Consider the following 17608-nt stretch of genomic DNA (forward strand, 5'->3'; position numbering starts at 1 on the left):
GGATCGAGCCCCACATTGGGCTCCATGCTGAGTATGGAGCCTGCTTGGGATTCTCTCTCTCTCCTTCTCTCTCTGCCCCTTCCCCCCTCAAAACAAATAACCATTTTTTTAAAAAAGAAAAAAACCGCAGGAGTGAGAACATTATGATACAGTGGAAGCTTTCATTTCACAGAAATACCCCAAATATACCAGACCCTTGAGACATAAGAAAGCCACAAGAATTTCCCCTGTACCCACATGCATGTTTTCGTATATTCTTCCAACTTCTCTATTCGTTTTTTATGATCTTCTATCTGCTCTTTTATTTGTTTTAGATTTTCCTAAAACAGGAAGAAAACTTAAAATCAATTACAGCAACTCCAAATAAAGTTATTTTTCACTATCCTCCTAGAAGTTACTAGAGAATTGTAAGATGTTCTAAACTTGAAATATATCAAACATAACCATATGAAAACACCTATAAGAGCAAGGTTTAACTCTGAAAAGGCAGTAAAGCATAGAGCTTTGAGTTTATAAGGGTCAAGGTTCAAATCCTGGCTCCACCATTCACTAGATATTTGGCAACTCCAAACTCTAAGGGTTGATCTTCAAATATCTACACATTTCTTATCTGTCCCTCAGACTAATTCATTCAATAAATATTTATTCCCTGGCTGCCATGTACTGGGAACTAGAGATATAATAATGAACAGGATAGAGTCTCTGCTCTCAAGGACTGAGGGCTGGTGGGAGACACACAAGTAGACAGTAATTCTAGGGCAGCTACTTGGTGTTACAAACAGCATAGGCACCTGGAAGGCAACCATGGGCTTGTGAGACTAGGACTTTGCAAAAGTCTTGCTCCATTCACTGAATCACTAAATACAAGTGCTGTACTAGCCTTCAAGGTTTCGTATCTAACCTTTCCTGTATTCACCCTGTGCACTACAGCCAGATTAACCTTTCTGACTCCATTACTAAGTGATCTAAAACCAGGAGCGTACCAAAGTAAAAACAATTCCTTTTCAGTATATAATAGCAGATGAAATGACAAAATTTTCATCTGGAAAAGGAAAAATATATTCTATGAAGATAATTATGTCATTTTACTCATTTGTAATACAAATTCACTGAATAAACATCTACTGTGCTAGGTGCCGGAGTTATAAAAATAAGCAAGACATAGTTCCTTTTCTCTAGAACTCACACATTTCACAATTAGAGTCGTTATACTGAAATTCTATTATCACAAACTTAAGAATTCCATTCAAAGAGGGGCGCCTGGGTGGCTCAGTCAGTTAAGCGTCCGACTTCGGCTCAGGTCATGATCCCACAGTTCACGGGTTCGAGCCCTGCGTCGGGCTCTGTGCTGACAGCTCAGAGCCTGGAGCTTGCTTCCGATTCTGTGTCTCCCTCTCTCTCTCTGCCCCTCTCCTGCTCATAGTTTGTGTCTCTCTCTCTCTCAAAAATAAACATTAAAAAAATAAAGCTTTCCACAACAAAAAAGAATTCCATTCAAAGAAGCAAAAACAAGATGAACGAGGCATACCAAATTAAGTCAATCGGAAACACCTGCCTCTGCCTTTGCTCTGGCCACTCCCAGGCCTTGTATCAAGCCACTGGGCTCCTTTGTGGTCAATACTTATCAAGGTCACCATCTGTTATGCCAAGAGCTCAGAACAAACTTCAGATATGGCTTAGTTTAAAGAATGGGCTTTAATGAAGAAAATGGAAAAGGCCAGGGTCTTCCCATGGAGAAGTGGTTAAGGCCTGGGCGTTCTGCTCAACACACAACAGAGGATAATCAGACTGTTTTGGTACCGGGTCTTCTGGATTTGAGATGTCGGCTGATCACGCAGTTGTCTGGGAGAAGCAAACACCGCCCAGAACCTTGTGATCTCAGGATCTGTGGGAAGTTAAAGCTCCTCCTGTCCTGTGGGAAACTGAGTCTGGGTACGGACGTCTCCATCTGTCTCCAACCTGACATGTTCCTCTTCTACTACCGATGTGTTTGTATTCAAAAGACAGCCACAGGGCGCCTGACACTGGATTTCACTTCGGGTCATGATCTCATGGCTCGTGAGATCGAGCACCGTGTCAGGCTCTGTGCTGACAGCATGGAGCCTGCTTGGGATTCTCTCCCCACCTTCCCCTCTCCCACTCACGTGTATGCATGTGTGCTCTCTGTCACATAAACGTTAAAAAAAAAAAAAGAGACAGCTGCAACTCAACCACCGCTTACTGACACCTAAGTACATGGTTTACAACGAACACTGTTACAAACCCTGCCTTTAAAAGCTTCCAGTCTAGTGGAACTGGTACCAAATGAACTGTACTTCTTATTCAATCTGATAAAAGCCCTTAGATGCAGATTAAGCCCAACGAGTAATTAGATGAGGAATAAATTAGTTTCAGGTTTTTGGTGGGAAGAAGAAGTGGGCCCGAGAAGGCTTTGCAGTGTGAGTAACTACAGAATTTAATATGTAAAGATGAGGAGGTTTTCCCAAAACTAGCATGTACAAAGGCAAAAATGTACAAAGAGTATTTACTGAAACCAGTGTACAATTTTACAATGTGATGCAAACGCTACAAGTGTTTTAAAGTAGTTACTGCTTTGGTGCTACCTCTGTTTTTCTCCTTCCACAAAACGTTCTCTCTTCCACTCATGATTATCACATAGTTTGCCTTTCATTCTTGGTCGTCTTTTCACCTGCCAATTCACAACAGGCCTGACGTGAGAGGCAGTGCAGTGTATGGTGAAGAAGACTGACTGTGGAGACAAAGCGCCTGGAACCAAATCCCAGTTCCTCCACTTACTCGTTTAGTCAAGTTAACCATGTTGTGCCTTGATTCGTTCATCCGTGGAATTCGTCCATCGAATATTTACCGATTATCCCTTCTGGATAAGGAACTATTCTAGACACTTGGGTTGTATCGGTGAACAAAACAGACAAACATCTCCCCGCTTTTGTGGAGTTAACATTCTAGAGGGGGAAGGCAGACAAATATAGTATGGAAATTAAATCATGTGTTAGGAGAGAAACACTTTGGGAGAACAGAGCCGGGGCAAGGCCAGCAGGAGTGTGGTGGGTACTATAATTTTAGATAGGGAGGTCGGGGTAGGCTTCAACGAGAAAGCAACATCTGAGCAAAGACTTGCAGGAAGTGAGGGAGTGGCAAATGAAGAAATGTAGGGCACGCTTGTTCCCAGCAGAGGAATAACCGGTGCAAAGGCCTGAAGGCAGAAATATGTCCAACATGTTCCAGGAGGCCAGTACAGCCAGATCACAGGGAGTAAGAGGGAGAACAGATAAAGCGGAGATCTGAAAGGTAAACTGGAGGGGGGGGGGGGGGGGGCGAGCGATCAGGTAGCTCCACGGAGGGCACTCAAGGACCCTGACTTTGTGTGTGATGGCGAGCTACTGGAGGAAGTAAAAAAGAGCAAGTGTCGTGATCTGACTTAGATATTAAAACCATTTCTTCGGCTGCTGTGCTGAGGCCGTTGTAGAGGAGACGACAGCGGAAACAGGAAAACCTGGCAGGCTATCAGAGTGGCACAAACAAACAAACAAGAAGACGGTGATCGGGACCAGCAGGGCGGTGGAGAAGCGATACGAGACTCGGTACAAAGTGGAGCCGGCACAATTCCCTGAAGGAGTCAAAGACGGAACGCAAGTTTTCTGGTCGGAGCAACCAGTAAGAGTGAATTTCATCACCTAAAATGGGAAAGATCACGTGTGGGAAGCATGTGGGGGTGAAGATCAGAAGCTCGGCTTGGATGAAGTTTGAGAGATCTATTCAACATCCGCAAAGGAGGTGCTGACAAAGCAGCTGGATATACGAGGTTGTGAGGAAGAGATACGATTTGGGGAGTCATCAGCGGATGACATTCCAATCTATGGGCATGTAAGTCACCAAGGCAGAAAACTCAGAAAAGAGGAAAATCCAGGATGAGAACATAACAATACTAGTATCTACTTCATACATTTGTCGGAATATTGAATAAATAAATCGGGTTCAGAGCAGTGCCGTAAAATGCCATATACGTGGTATGTACAGATAAACGCTACACTATACTATTATTGCTGTTATCTCTGGAAAACGTCAGACCCATTTCCACAGACACATTTCATTTTGAAATCCCAATCCTGCTTCCTCATCTGTACCCTAGAGTAAATACCTACTCTTTGTTATTATCGTGAGATGTACAGGAGCCAACGAACGCGACGTGCCTGGCAAAGTAATCAATCAACGTTTTCCTCTAAATTCCAAATATTTACTTATAAGTCAAATGTGTATATAATTCAGAACCATTTACCCTTTACAATTCTTATCAGAAATGGCCATATTTTTAGGATGGCCCACCGACTGTATAAAATACCACGATTTGTGACCCGCTGGATTGCCATAACGATTTTGGAGTCCGATTCTCACTCTTTGGAAAACGAGGTCATGAGGCATAGAGGAAGAGACCAGACACTTCGTGTCTTCTCACACGCTTTCATCGTGATTCAACTTTCCCGTCTCTATGAGGTAGACTCATTGGTCCCTCTTGCACAAATGAAGAAATCAAAGCCCAGCCCAGACAAGTTAAAGAATTTGGTTACTTCTCAAGACTACGCAGACCCGTGACAGGAGGAGACTGGCTGGAAGCCAGGTCTGCCTAACTGGAGGGCAGAGCGCTATCATGCGGCCTTGACGGTCACTTCCCACGCAGTGCAGTAAGCTCCCAGGCTCCTCCTGGGCTGTGTCCTTGATGTTTCCACAGGGCCTTGCATTCACCTCTGTTAAGATACTTGTCTCTTTTTTCTCTTTATTTATCCTCCTCCTCACCTCACTGAACTAAAAAACACATGAAGGAAACAAAATTGTGGGATCTGCTCATGCCCATCACCACACAGGTGTGTAGAAAACACTTACTGATTACATGAAAGAAGGTGCTTTCTGCTTCTATCTTAGACCATGATGAAGGAGCACCTAAAGGACACTCAGTGGCAAAACAAGGAATCCAGAATTTTTAAAATTAATTGCTTATGCCTAATGTCAATCCATTACTACACTGAAAAGCTGACATAAAAAGAGAATACCATTTCATTGATGGTAACTCCCCGTCATGACTGCACAAACAGAGGTACCTGAACTTCTCCATGCCTCCTCTTCTCGAATGCCAGTCTTTCTCTATCAGCCCTCTGTTCCCACTGCAGCTTTTCCAGTTGTTGGGTCATTATAGCCACTTTCTTTCTTACTTGTTCCTTAAGTTCTTTATAACGATCCAGCTGTATAAGGAGTATAAGGAGTAAAATATTACTAACTCACAGAAGAAACACGAGAGGAAATTTTTATGTGATATCCTTTGACTAGAAGATAATCTTATCAGTTTCAAATAAAGCAGATCATAATTGGTTATCTTTTCCAGGTAAGATAATGTGAATGTAAAAGGAACCTCTTCTTATTTAAAACTGCCTAGATAGAGAGACAGATAAGGATTCTAAACCAACTCTATAAAGTCTCTGCAAGAAAAACTTAAAGAGGAGGGGGATTAAAAAATAAAACAAGAAGGGGATTAAACTCATGAACAGTCCACATGCAAGGAGTTCATATAAAATCAAATATTTTATTTATATAGTTATTTTGGTATATATTTTATGATGTAAAATTATCATAACATTAATGAAAGATATATGATAAAAAGTCAGTTGAGAGAATGTTTGAAAACTCTGAATAAAAAATTATGGGAGCTCTACTACCAATTTGTCAATTATTTTTTTCCCATTTGTTATAATTAAATCTTACACACCAAATTGCATATTAATTCACCACCACATTTAAACCACCTCAATCAACTTCCCTCCTGCCAATTAAGTGGTCATGTTTCTTCAAAGCCACGTATATTTGATTTTTAAGTTTTTATAATATCCGTAAGGAAAAAATGATTACCTCAAAAACGTAAGAATATCAATTACCTAATTTTATTACAAAATGATACCATGTGGTCTTGTTGAAGTATTTTCTATGACTTCAATGAACTCATAAAGGTTATAATGCCATCGGATCTTATAAAATAAAAATACCCTAAAGATACATTCTGCATACAGGCTGAAAAATTTCAATCCCCATCACTGAGATGAGGATTGTCTGAGATCAATCTCTTAAAATATCAGAGAGGACATCCTTTAAGTTATTGCTAAGAAGCTGAAATAATAGACAGTTTTCTCATAGGTTGACTTGTTCACCTGACTGGCTTCTAGTTCAATGTCTCGCCCTTTGTATAAGAGTTCTTCCTCAACCTGCTTCTCAAAACTTCTCCATGCACCATCTAAATCAACCAGCTCTGTCTCCAGGGCCTTTATGTCATCTTCCTGTTTAGAACATTGTTTTTCACTGTCCTTTATTGATTTCTTAGCCACATCTAATTTCTTGAGGCGGTGAGAAGTATTTTCTTTGGCTTTAATGTATTGAGGCCTTTTCTGATTTAAAAGTGCTTCAAGAGATCTAAAAAGAAAATAAAGTTTGCTTTAAAGTAAATTAAATCTATACTATATAAGGGAAGGAAGTTCTTTTGATCAAATCATACATTTAAAAATAAACTTTAAAAATTGACTTTCAGAGACTATAAGCAGATCAGTGATTTCCGGAGGTTGAGGGGGAGGTACTGAACAGGTGGAGCACAGGGAAATTTTTTGAGTGGTAAACCACTCTGTATGATACCATAATGGCGGATATAGGACATCGTACATGTGTGAAAACCCATAGAACTTCATGGCACCAAAAGTGAACCTTAATGTAATGTATACAAATTAAAAAAATCACTTAGGAGGCTAAGGGATCCAGATGGAATACAAAATGTGACCAAAGAATCTACTGTATTACCAATGTATGAAATCACCTTCCTGAAGGGGATTGGGAGGAAAGGTGCTAACCTAAGTAACTCTGAAAATGAGTCAAGTCTATAAAACTAAAAGCAAGAGGACCTGTGCACAGGCACTGTACTCTCATTGCCAAAGTTGCTCCCCACGAGGGTATGGGTTAACATCAGCAGTACCGCCATAGATGATTACTAGAACTGGAAATGACCGGCTGACCATGGAAGCCAGGTTGCTCGCTACTGCCATGGAGGTTACGGACAGGCAAGAGAAGGTCAACATCAACAACGATGGCAACTCATATTATGATGTATTAGACAAATGCTAGGTCATATAACATATTATATGTAGATATTCCCGATGTGATGAGAAGGACATTTTACCCCCTGCGGCCTTGCCCTTCAAAATCCATACACCTTGACTAATGATGAGAAACTATCGGGCAAATCCAAATTAAGAGACGTTCTACAAAAACACCTGACCGATATGGCTCAAAAGTATCTAGGTCATCAAAAACAAGGAAAGGCTGAGAAACTGTCACAGCCAAGAGGAGCCCACAGAAACAGGATAACAAATGTAACACAGTGTCCTGGACCAGAGACAAAAGACACTGGGGAAAAGAGAGCAAATATTAGTCAACCATGGACTTCAGTTAACAGCAGTGCATGAACACTGGTTCACTAATTCTGACACATGTATCATATTAATAATGTTATCAAGTAGGAGAAACTGACTCTTACTATCTTTGGAATTTTTCTGTACATCTAAAAGTATTCCAAAGTAAAAAGTTTATCTAAAAAATCAACTTTCAAAATGTCACTTATTTTTATTTTTTTACCAATGTACATAAAACCTAACTGTTAACAACTATGTTTTAAAACTCACTTTAACTCTTTTTCTGTTTGTTGTAGTTTTCTAGTTAGCACTCCATGTTCCTTTTTCTTGGCTTTAACTATGTTCTCATGATCAGAAAGAGACTCTCTTGTGACACTCAAATTCCTGTTCACACGCTCTAACTCGGTGTTCAGAAAATGAATTTTCCTTTCATTATGATATAGTTGGAAAAGCTGTAATTGTATTTTGTTTATTTTCAGTTCTTCAAGGAGACTCTGGTAACGTTCTGCCTATAAAACAGTACAATTCAGTAACAGTTAAAAGGGAATATCCTGAAGTTGACCTTTCATAAACTCAGCGAGAGTACCAACAGATGATCTCTAAGGAACCAAATTATTTATTATTTAAGTATCATTCACAAGTTATCAAATTTAGGAAGTTAATGCTTGTCAAAAGTAGCATTATTTGGAGGTTTCTGTGTACACATACACAACAAACCAGTAAACCAGATTTTATTCTCATATACTCAGTGATATGGTGGTAAGAACAATGAAGTGGCACCTGCTAACCTGGGTCCTCATCGCATTTCTGTTTGGACCTTGGACTCAGAGTATGGCAAGTCCATCAACGTTTCTTTTTTTTAAAGTTTCTAGTTATTTATTTTGAGAGCCCGCACACGCATGTGGGAGGGGCAGAGAGAGAAGGAGAGGGTGAGAAAGAGAAAGAGAGAGAGAGAGAGAGAGAGAATCCCAAGAAGGCGCCGCACTGTCAGCGCTTAGCCCAATGTAGGGCTCAATCTCACAAACTGTGAGATCATGACCTGAGCCAAAATCAAGAGCTGGACACTTAACCAACTGAGCCACCCAGGTGCCTCACCATTAACATTTCTGCTATCAGTTTCCTCATTTGTAAACTGAAGAAAGTTGAATGACTTATAGGGTCCCTAGCAACATTAAATCCAAGAATCCCGGGTAAAATTCCTGCTATAAGATATAATTTTCCTATTAATAGAACATGAATATTAAAATTCTAAAGTATATGGACAATGGAAGAATTTCTTTACCATTTGTACTCTTAATAAAGGAATAAAGGAATAAAGGAATGGGCTGCCTTGAGAGAAAATCTCCTAATCAATGACATATTCCAAGTAACAGGTAAAAAGCCATCTGCCATGACACTGTAACAAATAGGAAATTCAACGATTCTAACTGTCCTCATAATACTTTCTGAAAGCTGTTTCAGTATATTATGAAAAACGTAGTCTGACTCTCACCAATACCACCCCTTACCACTAACAAACCCAAGGACACATACGCACATGTAAAAATATGAAGAAACAAACATCACAGTGAGAAACACAACACTTTTATTTCTTCAAATATTACTGACTGCCTACTATGTGCCAGGCCTCTGTTGCTGGGAATATAGGAAGGAAGAAGACAGAAAAATCCCTGCTCTTACAAGCTTATAATCTAGTTGTTCTAACGGGAGGGGGGGGGAATTAGAGATTAAACAAGCAAACAAATAATAAACAAGATAATTTCATGCAGCAATAGATGTTACAAAAGAAACAATAGGGTAATACAACCGTACCAGGGAGGGGAAGGCCAATTTAGATTGGGGGTGTGGATAGCAAATGCCTACCTGAGAAAATGGCAAAGAAACACCTTGAATGAGAGAGTATTGGCCATGAAAAAAATCAGGCATACAGCTATCCAAGCAGAGGAAATAGCAAAAGCTTCAAGCTAGAAGTGAGGACGGTATGTTCAATAAGTAGTAAAGGCCAGTGTGGTGGGAGAGTAGAGGAAACCAACGCTTGAGAGGTGGGTGATGGTCTAGGTCAGTAGGCTGGACAGGGGCACTAGTGGGAAGCACTGCACTGATGGAGGTTTTGTGCAAGAGAAAGACAAAATTGGGGGCGCCTTGGTGGCTCAGTCCATTGAGCGTCCAACTCTTGGTTTTGGCTCAGGTCATGATCTCATGGTTCGTGGGTCCGAGCCCCACCTTGGGCTCTGCACTGACAGCGAGGAGCCTGCTTGGGATTCTCTCTCTCCCTCCCTCTCTGCCCCTCCCCCACTCACGCTTGCTAGCTCTCTCTCAAAAATAAACATTTAAAAATTAAAAAAAAGAGAACAGAGTCTGATTTGCATTTGACAAAGATCTAAATTTTTTTTTAATGTTTATTTTTGAGGGAGACAGACACACACACACAGAGTGTGAGCAGGGGAGGGGCAGAAAGAGAGGGAGACACAGAATCCGAAGGAGTCTCCAAGCTCTCAGCACAGAGCCCAACGTGGGGCTCAAACCCACGAACCACGAGATCATGACCTGAGCCAAAATCGGATGCTTAACTGACTGAGCCACCCAGGTACGCTGACAAAGATCACTCTAAACGCAAAGAACTATCAACCATAAATGAGGTACTCTACTAGGCATTGTAAAGGGCACCAAGAAATACCACAGAACAGCATATGCAAAGCATGCCTCTGGCCTCCTAGAGGTTCCCAATACCCTTTTAGGGAGCTCCTGAAGTCAAAACTCTTTCCATAATAATAGTAAGACTTCATTTGCCTTTTTCATTGTGTTGACATTTACACTGATGGTGCAAAAGCCAATGGTGGGTAAAGCTGCTAGGCCTTAACATAAATAAGATTTAATACAGAAGGAGATAGGAGCATTCACCTGTCTTCCTTTAAGCCATATATTAAGGAGATTATAAATATGTAAAACAACGTCACCCTTCTGGTTAGTTTTACAAAATGCAATTATTTTTCATAAAAGTATGTTATTTATATTAACGCGTAATGTTTCTTACTGCTGTTTTTACATTGATCATTATAACATATTTCTTAAATTTCTCAGTTTTAATTTCAAACACAATAAATATCAGTCAGAAACTCTTTGGGGACCTCAAGAATTTATAAGAGTGTAAAGGGACAAGATCCAAAAGTCGAAAGCCTATGCCATGTAAGATATACACCCCTCAAGCTTATTTTTAGTTGGGAAAATCAGACATTTTTGTACTTCAGGTAGCAATGCCTATTTAGGAAACAAAACAGTAGAGACTACGTCAAAAAGCTTATTTTTAATGAATAGTGGGCCTTATTTGTCTTACATTATAAAAAAAAAAATCTTTTTGGTAACCCAAAGCCAATACCTAGCAATGCTGACAGACAAGAGACTTTGTATCCAACAGTTCCTGGTTTCATCTTCACGATGACGCCTTACCTCTTCTTTCTCTAACTTTGCATGTTTGCGCTCTGCAGCCACATTTTTTTTCTTATTAAAATTAAACTGTGCATCCTCTTCGGCTTTCAGTAACTTTCTTTTCTTTTCCTCATATTCTCCTATGAGCTCTCCTGAAGTGCTGATTTCCTCAAAAAACTGGGTTCTTTCTTTGGGTTTTTTCATTGAAATCGACTCTACAGTTCCCTTTCAAAAACAGTAAAGCACATCAACATAAAATATATGGATGCATTTTCAAAATCGTGAGCCAACTAAACTAGTACAGCTCCTTACCTGAAAAACGAGACAGTTCCGTGCTTTGACCATTACGCCTATCTTTTCCAACTCGGCTATGTAAGCAGAACGACTCACGGGATTATCATCAAAATGAAATTCCGAGCATCCCCCTAAGAGAATAAAACTGTTATTGGAACTATAAATACCAGACACGTAACAACTATTCAAAGGTTAGTAAAATTATTTTTCTTATTGAAGTGGCCAGTTATGTGACAACATAGGTGTTATTAATAAACGCATTTAATCAGTCAACAATTATTGAATGTCTACTCTATGCCAAGGAGAATTCTATAGCAGTGAACAAAACGGAGGACAGTCTGGATCTCGAGGAGCTTATATATCCCACAGTGCAGACAAAAATGAGATATGTAAGTACAATAAAGATGTGAGAAAGTGTTAAGTGCTAAGAAGTAAAAGAGAGCTGGGAAGGGGATATGGAAGTTTCTGTGACAGAGAACAGACATTACAATTTTAAACATGATAGTGTTGCAGGATGAATGCTTATGTCTCCCCCCCCCCCCATTCATATGTAGAAATCCTAACGGTATTAGAAGGTGGGGCCTTTGGGAGGTGATTAAGTTGTGACCGTGGAGCCCTCATGAATGGGATTAGTGGGCTTATAAAAGAGACCCCACAGAGCTCCCTAGTTCCTTCCACCATGTGAGAACACAATGAGCTGTATGCACCCCAGAAGAGAGCCCCTCATCTGACCATACTGGCAACCTGAGCTTGGACTCCCAGCCTTCGGAACTGTGAAATAAGTTTTTATTATTTATAAGCTATCTAGTCTGTGGTGTTTTGTTACAGCAGCCCAAACAAACTAAGACAGATGGGCTAAGAGCAAAAACAAAGCTGAGGCATTGCACTTCTGGTCTGAACATATATTACAAAGCCACAGTAATGCAAACAGTATGGCACTGGCATAAAAACAGACACAGAAACCAATGGCACAGAATAGAGAGCCCAGAAATACTGCACGAACGCACCTATATGTGGAATCTAAAATAGTCAAACTCATAGAAACAGAACAGAATGGTGGATGCCAGTGGCCAAGGGGAGAAAAAATGGGGGGAGATGTTGGTCACGTATTATAAAGTTTCCGTTATGCAAGATGCTAAGTTCCGGGGATCTAGTATATAGCAATGTGACTACAGTTAACAATTTGTATTATAAACTTCAAATCTGCTAAGAGGGTAGATCTCAAGTATTCTCACCACAAACACACGCAACAGTAGTGCCTGCATGCAAAGAGAACGGTAACTACGTAAGGTGATACGTGTTAATTAGCTCAACTGTGGTACTGACTTCACAATGTATATTAAAACATACATGTTTTAAATACATGCAATTTTGTGAAATTAACATTTTTTCTTTTTCTTTTTCCTTTAAAGTAAGCTCCAGGCCCAACCTGGGGCTCAAACCCACAACCTCAAGCTCAGGAGTCACATGTTCTGCCAACCGTGCCAGCCAGGTGCCCCTAAATACATGCAGTTTTTTACCTGTCAATTATACCCCAATAAAGATGGGAAAAATAGGGGCCCCTGGGTGGCGCAGTCGGTTAAGCGTCCGACTTCAGCCAGGTCACGATCTCGCGGTCTGTGAGTTCGAGCCCCGCGTCAGGCTCTGGGCTGATGGCTCGGAGCCTGGAGCCTGTTTCCGATTCTGTGTCTCCCTCTCTCTCTGCCCCTCCCCTGTTCATGCTCTGTCTCTCTCTGTCCCAAAAATAAATAAAAAACGTTGAAAAAAAAAATTTAAAGATGGGAAAAATAAATTTATGACGATTTAGTAAATAAAGAGTAGGCTAGAGAATCCTTACTGAAACAGAGACTTTTGAGTAAAAACCCAAAAGTGAGAAAGAAAATTCACCAATAAAGATACCTAGGTGATAAAGTGGTAAAAATACTTAAATTACACATTAAGGTATAGGTATACAAGTATTTATTAATAAAATAGTATTTATACATTAGAAAATTAAGCCCATGTTCTAATGGACCAGAATGAAATATCAAAAACAAAAAACCAAAACCAAGACATGCCTATATTATGGAGGCTCTGTAAACTCTGAACATATAGAAAAGATATTCATAAACAACTCTCAATCTTGCTTCTTCAGGAAACAGGAATTATAGGATTTAAATCACAAAATACAAATTCATATATTTCACGCAAATTGCTACTCAGTGGTAGAAAAACTTTCTATACAAACCAAAAATACAGGGGCATCTGGGTAGCTCAGTTGGTTAAGCATATGACTCTTGTTTCGGCTCAGGTCATGATCTCATGACTTGTAAGACTGAGCCCTGTGCCAGGCTCCTTGCTGACAGTGTGGAGCCTGCTTGGGATTCTCTCTCTGCCCCTCCCCTGCTCACACACGCATGCATGGTCTCTCTTTCTCTAAACTTTAGTAAGTGTGTGAGTGTGTGTGTGTGTGTGTGTGTGTGTGTGTGTGTGTATATATATCTGTATATATACATATACTCAGTTCACCACTAAGAAAGTTAAACATACGTAAAGAACTTCCATCATTTTAACCTAATAACCAGTAGAAAAATGCTATTTGACATTTGAGAAATTTGAACAAATATGTCTGCTTTAAAAAGAGTCTTAGTGGAGACTCATACAGGTTCTATCATTTACTTCTGAGATTTGCAATCCAAGAGAGAGAGGAAAAAAAAAACTCCAAATCTCTAGTTTACTATGCCAGTGAAATAATAAATCACAGCCTTCAAATAATTAAAAAACAGGTCATCTGACTTAACTTTTGAAAAATCAAAGGACTCATAAGCAAGTATCTACAAAAAAAATACCTCGGATAATCCTTGTAAATGTTTTCTCCTCTCCACTTTCCTCCACGTACACAATTTTTACACTCGCACAAGAAGAGACAGGTTTTCCAATATGTGCTCCATAAATGAGTTCTTGAATATTTTTCACTCTTAAATTAGCTGTTTTCTCTCCCATTACAAAACTAAGTGCATCCATTACATTAGATTTTCCTGGGAAAGAAAAGACAGAGAGAAAAGTTATCCCTCGTTAACAATAAAAAACCTTGCCCAGAGACAAAGAAGCCAACAATGGAAGTGAAATATAGCCAATACACATGTCTAAAGAGTAGTACTGTCTTGTCTATGTTTAAAATGCACGTGACCAATTTTATATAGATCACTGCGTTCTTCCATGCAGCTATGGCAGAGTATTAAGTGGCCTAAATTTAAGGATCTAAGCAAGGGGATCTAAACCCAACTCTCTTCCATTATTAAATATTGTACTATGGCAACTCATTTAACTTCTCTGAATTTCAGTCATTCCATTTTATGATTAACTACCACCTGTTTTAAAAAATGGCTAAGTATGTCCAAGATATCCCAAGGACTAGAATAAGGTTGCCGGAATACTTATGATTGTAGGAGGTGGCGGTACAGAAAAGTTATAGAGCAGGTCTGAGCCTGCAATCCCTTGAAAGGCCTGCTCCCAAGATTGGCTGTCATCCGGGGATTTGTATTTTGGGAGAGTTTCCACCGCTTTCTGATAAGAATGTCTCACTGTGCCGAAAGTGTTTATACGACATGATTGACGCTGGACACCTCGCCTGTTTTCTTTTTAGGAGTCTGGAACTTTGGTAGATTTTGATTTGTGCCAGACAGAGGGTGCCTAGCTGACCATTCCCCAATAAAAATCCTGGGCACCGAGTCTTTGCTTGAGGTTCTTTGGTAGACAACATTTCACGTACATTGCCACTACGTATTGCTGTATTGCTACAGGAGTTGCCTGTCCTGTGTGACCCCACTGGGGGAGGATGCTTAGAACCTCGTGCCTGGTTTCTTCAGTTTGTCCCACGTGCCTTCCCTCTTGCTGAGTTTGCTCTGTTCCCTTTCGCTGTAACACATAACAATCCCGAGTACAACTACACGCTGAGTTCTGTGAATCCTCCTAGCAAATCACCGAAACGGGGGGCGGGGGGTGTGTAGTCTTGGGCATTCCTGATCCAAAGGCCAAATTGTTTTACAGTCATGAGCCCACAGTTTGCTCTAAGACAATTTCCAAGGTGCTGTGTCATTGCTACCACCATCTGTATCTATCTACCCATCAATCAATCAATCAATCACATTCCTTCCCCCATATCCGCAAGGAACTTAAATTTCCAATGCCAGAACAGGAGGAAGATAATACAAAGAAAATACTGCCAGCCAGTGGAACTATGCTTAGTTTTAGAAGTTTATGATCTTGGCTTGAACCCACAACCCTGAGATCAAGACTCGCATGTTCCACCAACTGAACCAGCCAGGCGCCCCAGTTTGTAATCTTTCTAAAAAGAATCAGAAGTGGTTAAAATGCTATAAATTTATTTAGCTAAGTTTCAATTAATGATTGGGTATGAAACGTGGCTTTTTGGGTTGACTGAAAGCTATTATAAGCCAGATAGGACAAAGTGAATACTAATGGAGTTGAATTAAATCTCACTGTAACAGAATTAAAGAGAAACCAGTTTTGATCAATCCTTATTTAAAATCTGCCTAAAATAAACACTTGCTTACCCAAATTAATTTATTCCATTAATATCTTTTGAATAGCTATTATGTTAATAGCTATTAAGGATATAGCAAAAGAAGAAGACAAAAAACCTCCCAGCCTAGTGAAGGTTATGTTCTATTAAGAGAGACAAAAGACCAAAAAAAACAATTCCATACTAGAGTTAAGTATCATAAGTAAGGAAATAAACTGCGTGATGGAATAGAGGGTAACTGGGAGACATAACTTCAGATAGGATGGTCAGGAAACATTTTAAGAGCCTACTGACCAGCCAGTGTTAGCTTAAGACTCATCTGCTGAAAAGAATGAATGAATGAACAAACGAACAAACAAACCGAGTTTGGTAATGGTCAGATAGGGGACCTCTGCTGTAAAAACTCAAAATCAACATAAGGAAAATAATAATTCTGGAAGAATTATCTTTTAGGTCATCATCACTCAAAGATATAAAAATTACACTATCACTCTCCAGTCTCCAAACCTCAATATTTCCATTCATTTGCTTTCTTAACTAACATGCTAAGTCCCTTTTCATTCCAATTCTGCACATCCTCCTCCCATTTCCTCCTTCTTTCCCATCCTTCTGCCCATTCAAGTCCTTGTTACTTCAGGTGTCTCCTAGCTGTACTCCTACATCTGTTATCCAGTCTTTGCAACAATCCTATGAAGTAGGTTTTAATTTGTTTCATAAGTTAAAAAGTAGAGACTCAAAGTCAAACAAATTGTATGTTTTGGAGGTGTCTGAATCCAAAATCTATATAGTCTTCCAACAAAAAGCAGAGAATTATAATCCACTATAGTAAGTTCTAAAATAAAATTAACACACCTAGACACACTTAAGAGAAGCACTAACTACTGGAGGCTCTGAGTAGACTTTAGCAGGAGATGATTCGGGGCTAAGTTTTAAAGGGTAATTAAGAAGTTTGGGGAGGGGGTAAACATGCCATTCCAGGAAAAGACAACAGCTTGGTCATAGGTACCGAGAAGTAAGAGAGCATGGTACCATTTCAGTAAAAAATGGCAAATGATTTTATATAGGTGGAGCAGAGCTTACCAGGTTGAAAATGGTAAGAGAGAAGTTAAACTTTATGCTGAGGATGATGTGAAACCATTGGAGGATTTTAGGAATAGCAGTGAATTTTTCAGACATGTTTTATCAAGATTTCTCAGACAATAACCCACCAGAAAAATGAGCAAAGGATATAAAAAGGCAATTCAGAGAAAAATATAAAAGGCGCCTAAACATATGAAAAGACACTTAAGCTCAGTCATAATAAGAGAAATATAAATTAAAACTGTATCGACTACCAGTTCTATCGTACTGGCAAAAATCCAAAACTTTGAAAACACGTGCCTTTGGTGAGGCAGAAGGGAAACATACCCTTTCATATATTGTTGTCGGAGTTACAAAATGATACAACTCCTATAGAGGGGAAATTTGGCAATAGCTAATGAAATTATAAGTCCATTCATCTTTATTTTTTATTTGAATTCCAGTATAGTTAACATATATTAACTTCAGGTATACAATACTGTGATTCAATAGTTTCATATATTACACCATGCTCATCATGATAAGCATACTCTAATCCCCTTTACCTATTTTTTCAATCCTCCTACATACCTCCCTTTTGGTAACCATCTGTTTCTTCTCTATAGTTAAGAATCTGTTTCTTGGTTTGTCTCTTTTTTGCTTTGTTCATTTGTTGTTTCTTAAATTCCACATATGAAATCATATGGTATTTGTCTTTCTGACTTATTTCACTTAGCATTATACTCTCTTGTTCCATGTATGTCTTTGCAAATGGCAAGATTTCATTCATTTTTTATGGCTGAATAATATTCCACTGTGTGTATGTATACACGTATGTATGCATATA

The 17608-nt window shown here is 39.5% G+C and overlaps 1 protein-coding gene across 2 annotated transcripts in view; it reads right to left on the bottom strand.

The window, feature by feature from the left end:
* The window catches only part of SMC1B (structural maintenance of chromosomes 1B), a 75733-nt gene that overhangs the window by 46986 nt on the left and 11139 nt on the right, over positions 1 to 17608 (bottom strand). For both annotated transcript variants that reach the window (XM_049626502.1, XM_049626501.1), the window contains exons 2-8: positions 14006 to 14194; positions 11196 to 11308; positions 10905 to 11108; positions 7728 to 7966; positions 6213 to 6471; positions 5115 to 5255; positions 238 to 320 (exon numbers count right to left, since the gene is read on the bottom strand). In XM_049626502.1, the coding sequence (XP_049482459.1) occupies positions 238 to 320; positions 5115 to 5255; positions 6213 to 6471; positions 7728 to 7966; positions 10905 to 11108; positions 11196 to 11308; positions 14006 to 14194 (1228 nt within the window). The remainder of the gene's footprint in view (positions 1 to 237; positions 321 to 5114; positions 5256 to 6212; positions 6472 to 7727; positions 7967 to 10904; positions 11109 to 11195; positions 11309 to 14005; positions 14195 to 17608) is intronic.

This window comes from Panthera uncia, chromosome B4, assembly GCF_023721935.1.
Source record: "Panthera uncia isolate 11264 chromosome B4, Puncia_PCG_1.0, whole genome shotgun sequence".
Taxonomy (NCBI): domain Eukaryota; kingdom Metazoa; phylum Chordata; class Mammalia; order Carnivora; family Felidae; genus Panthera; species Panthera uncia.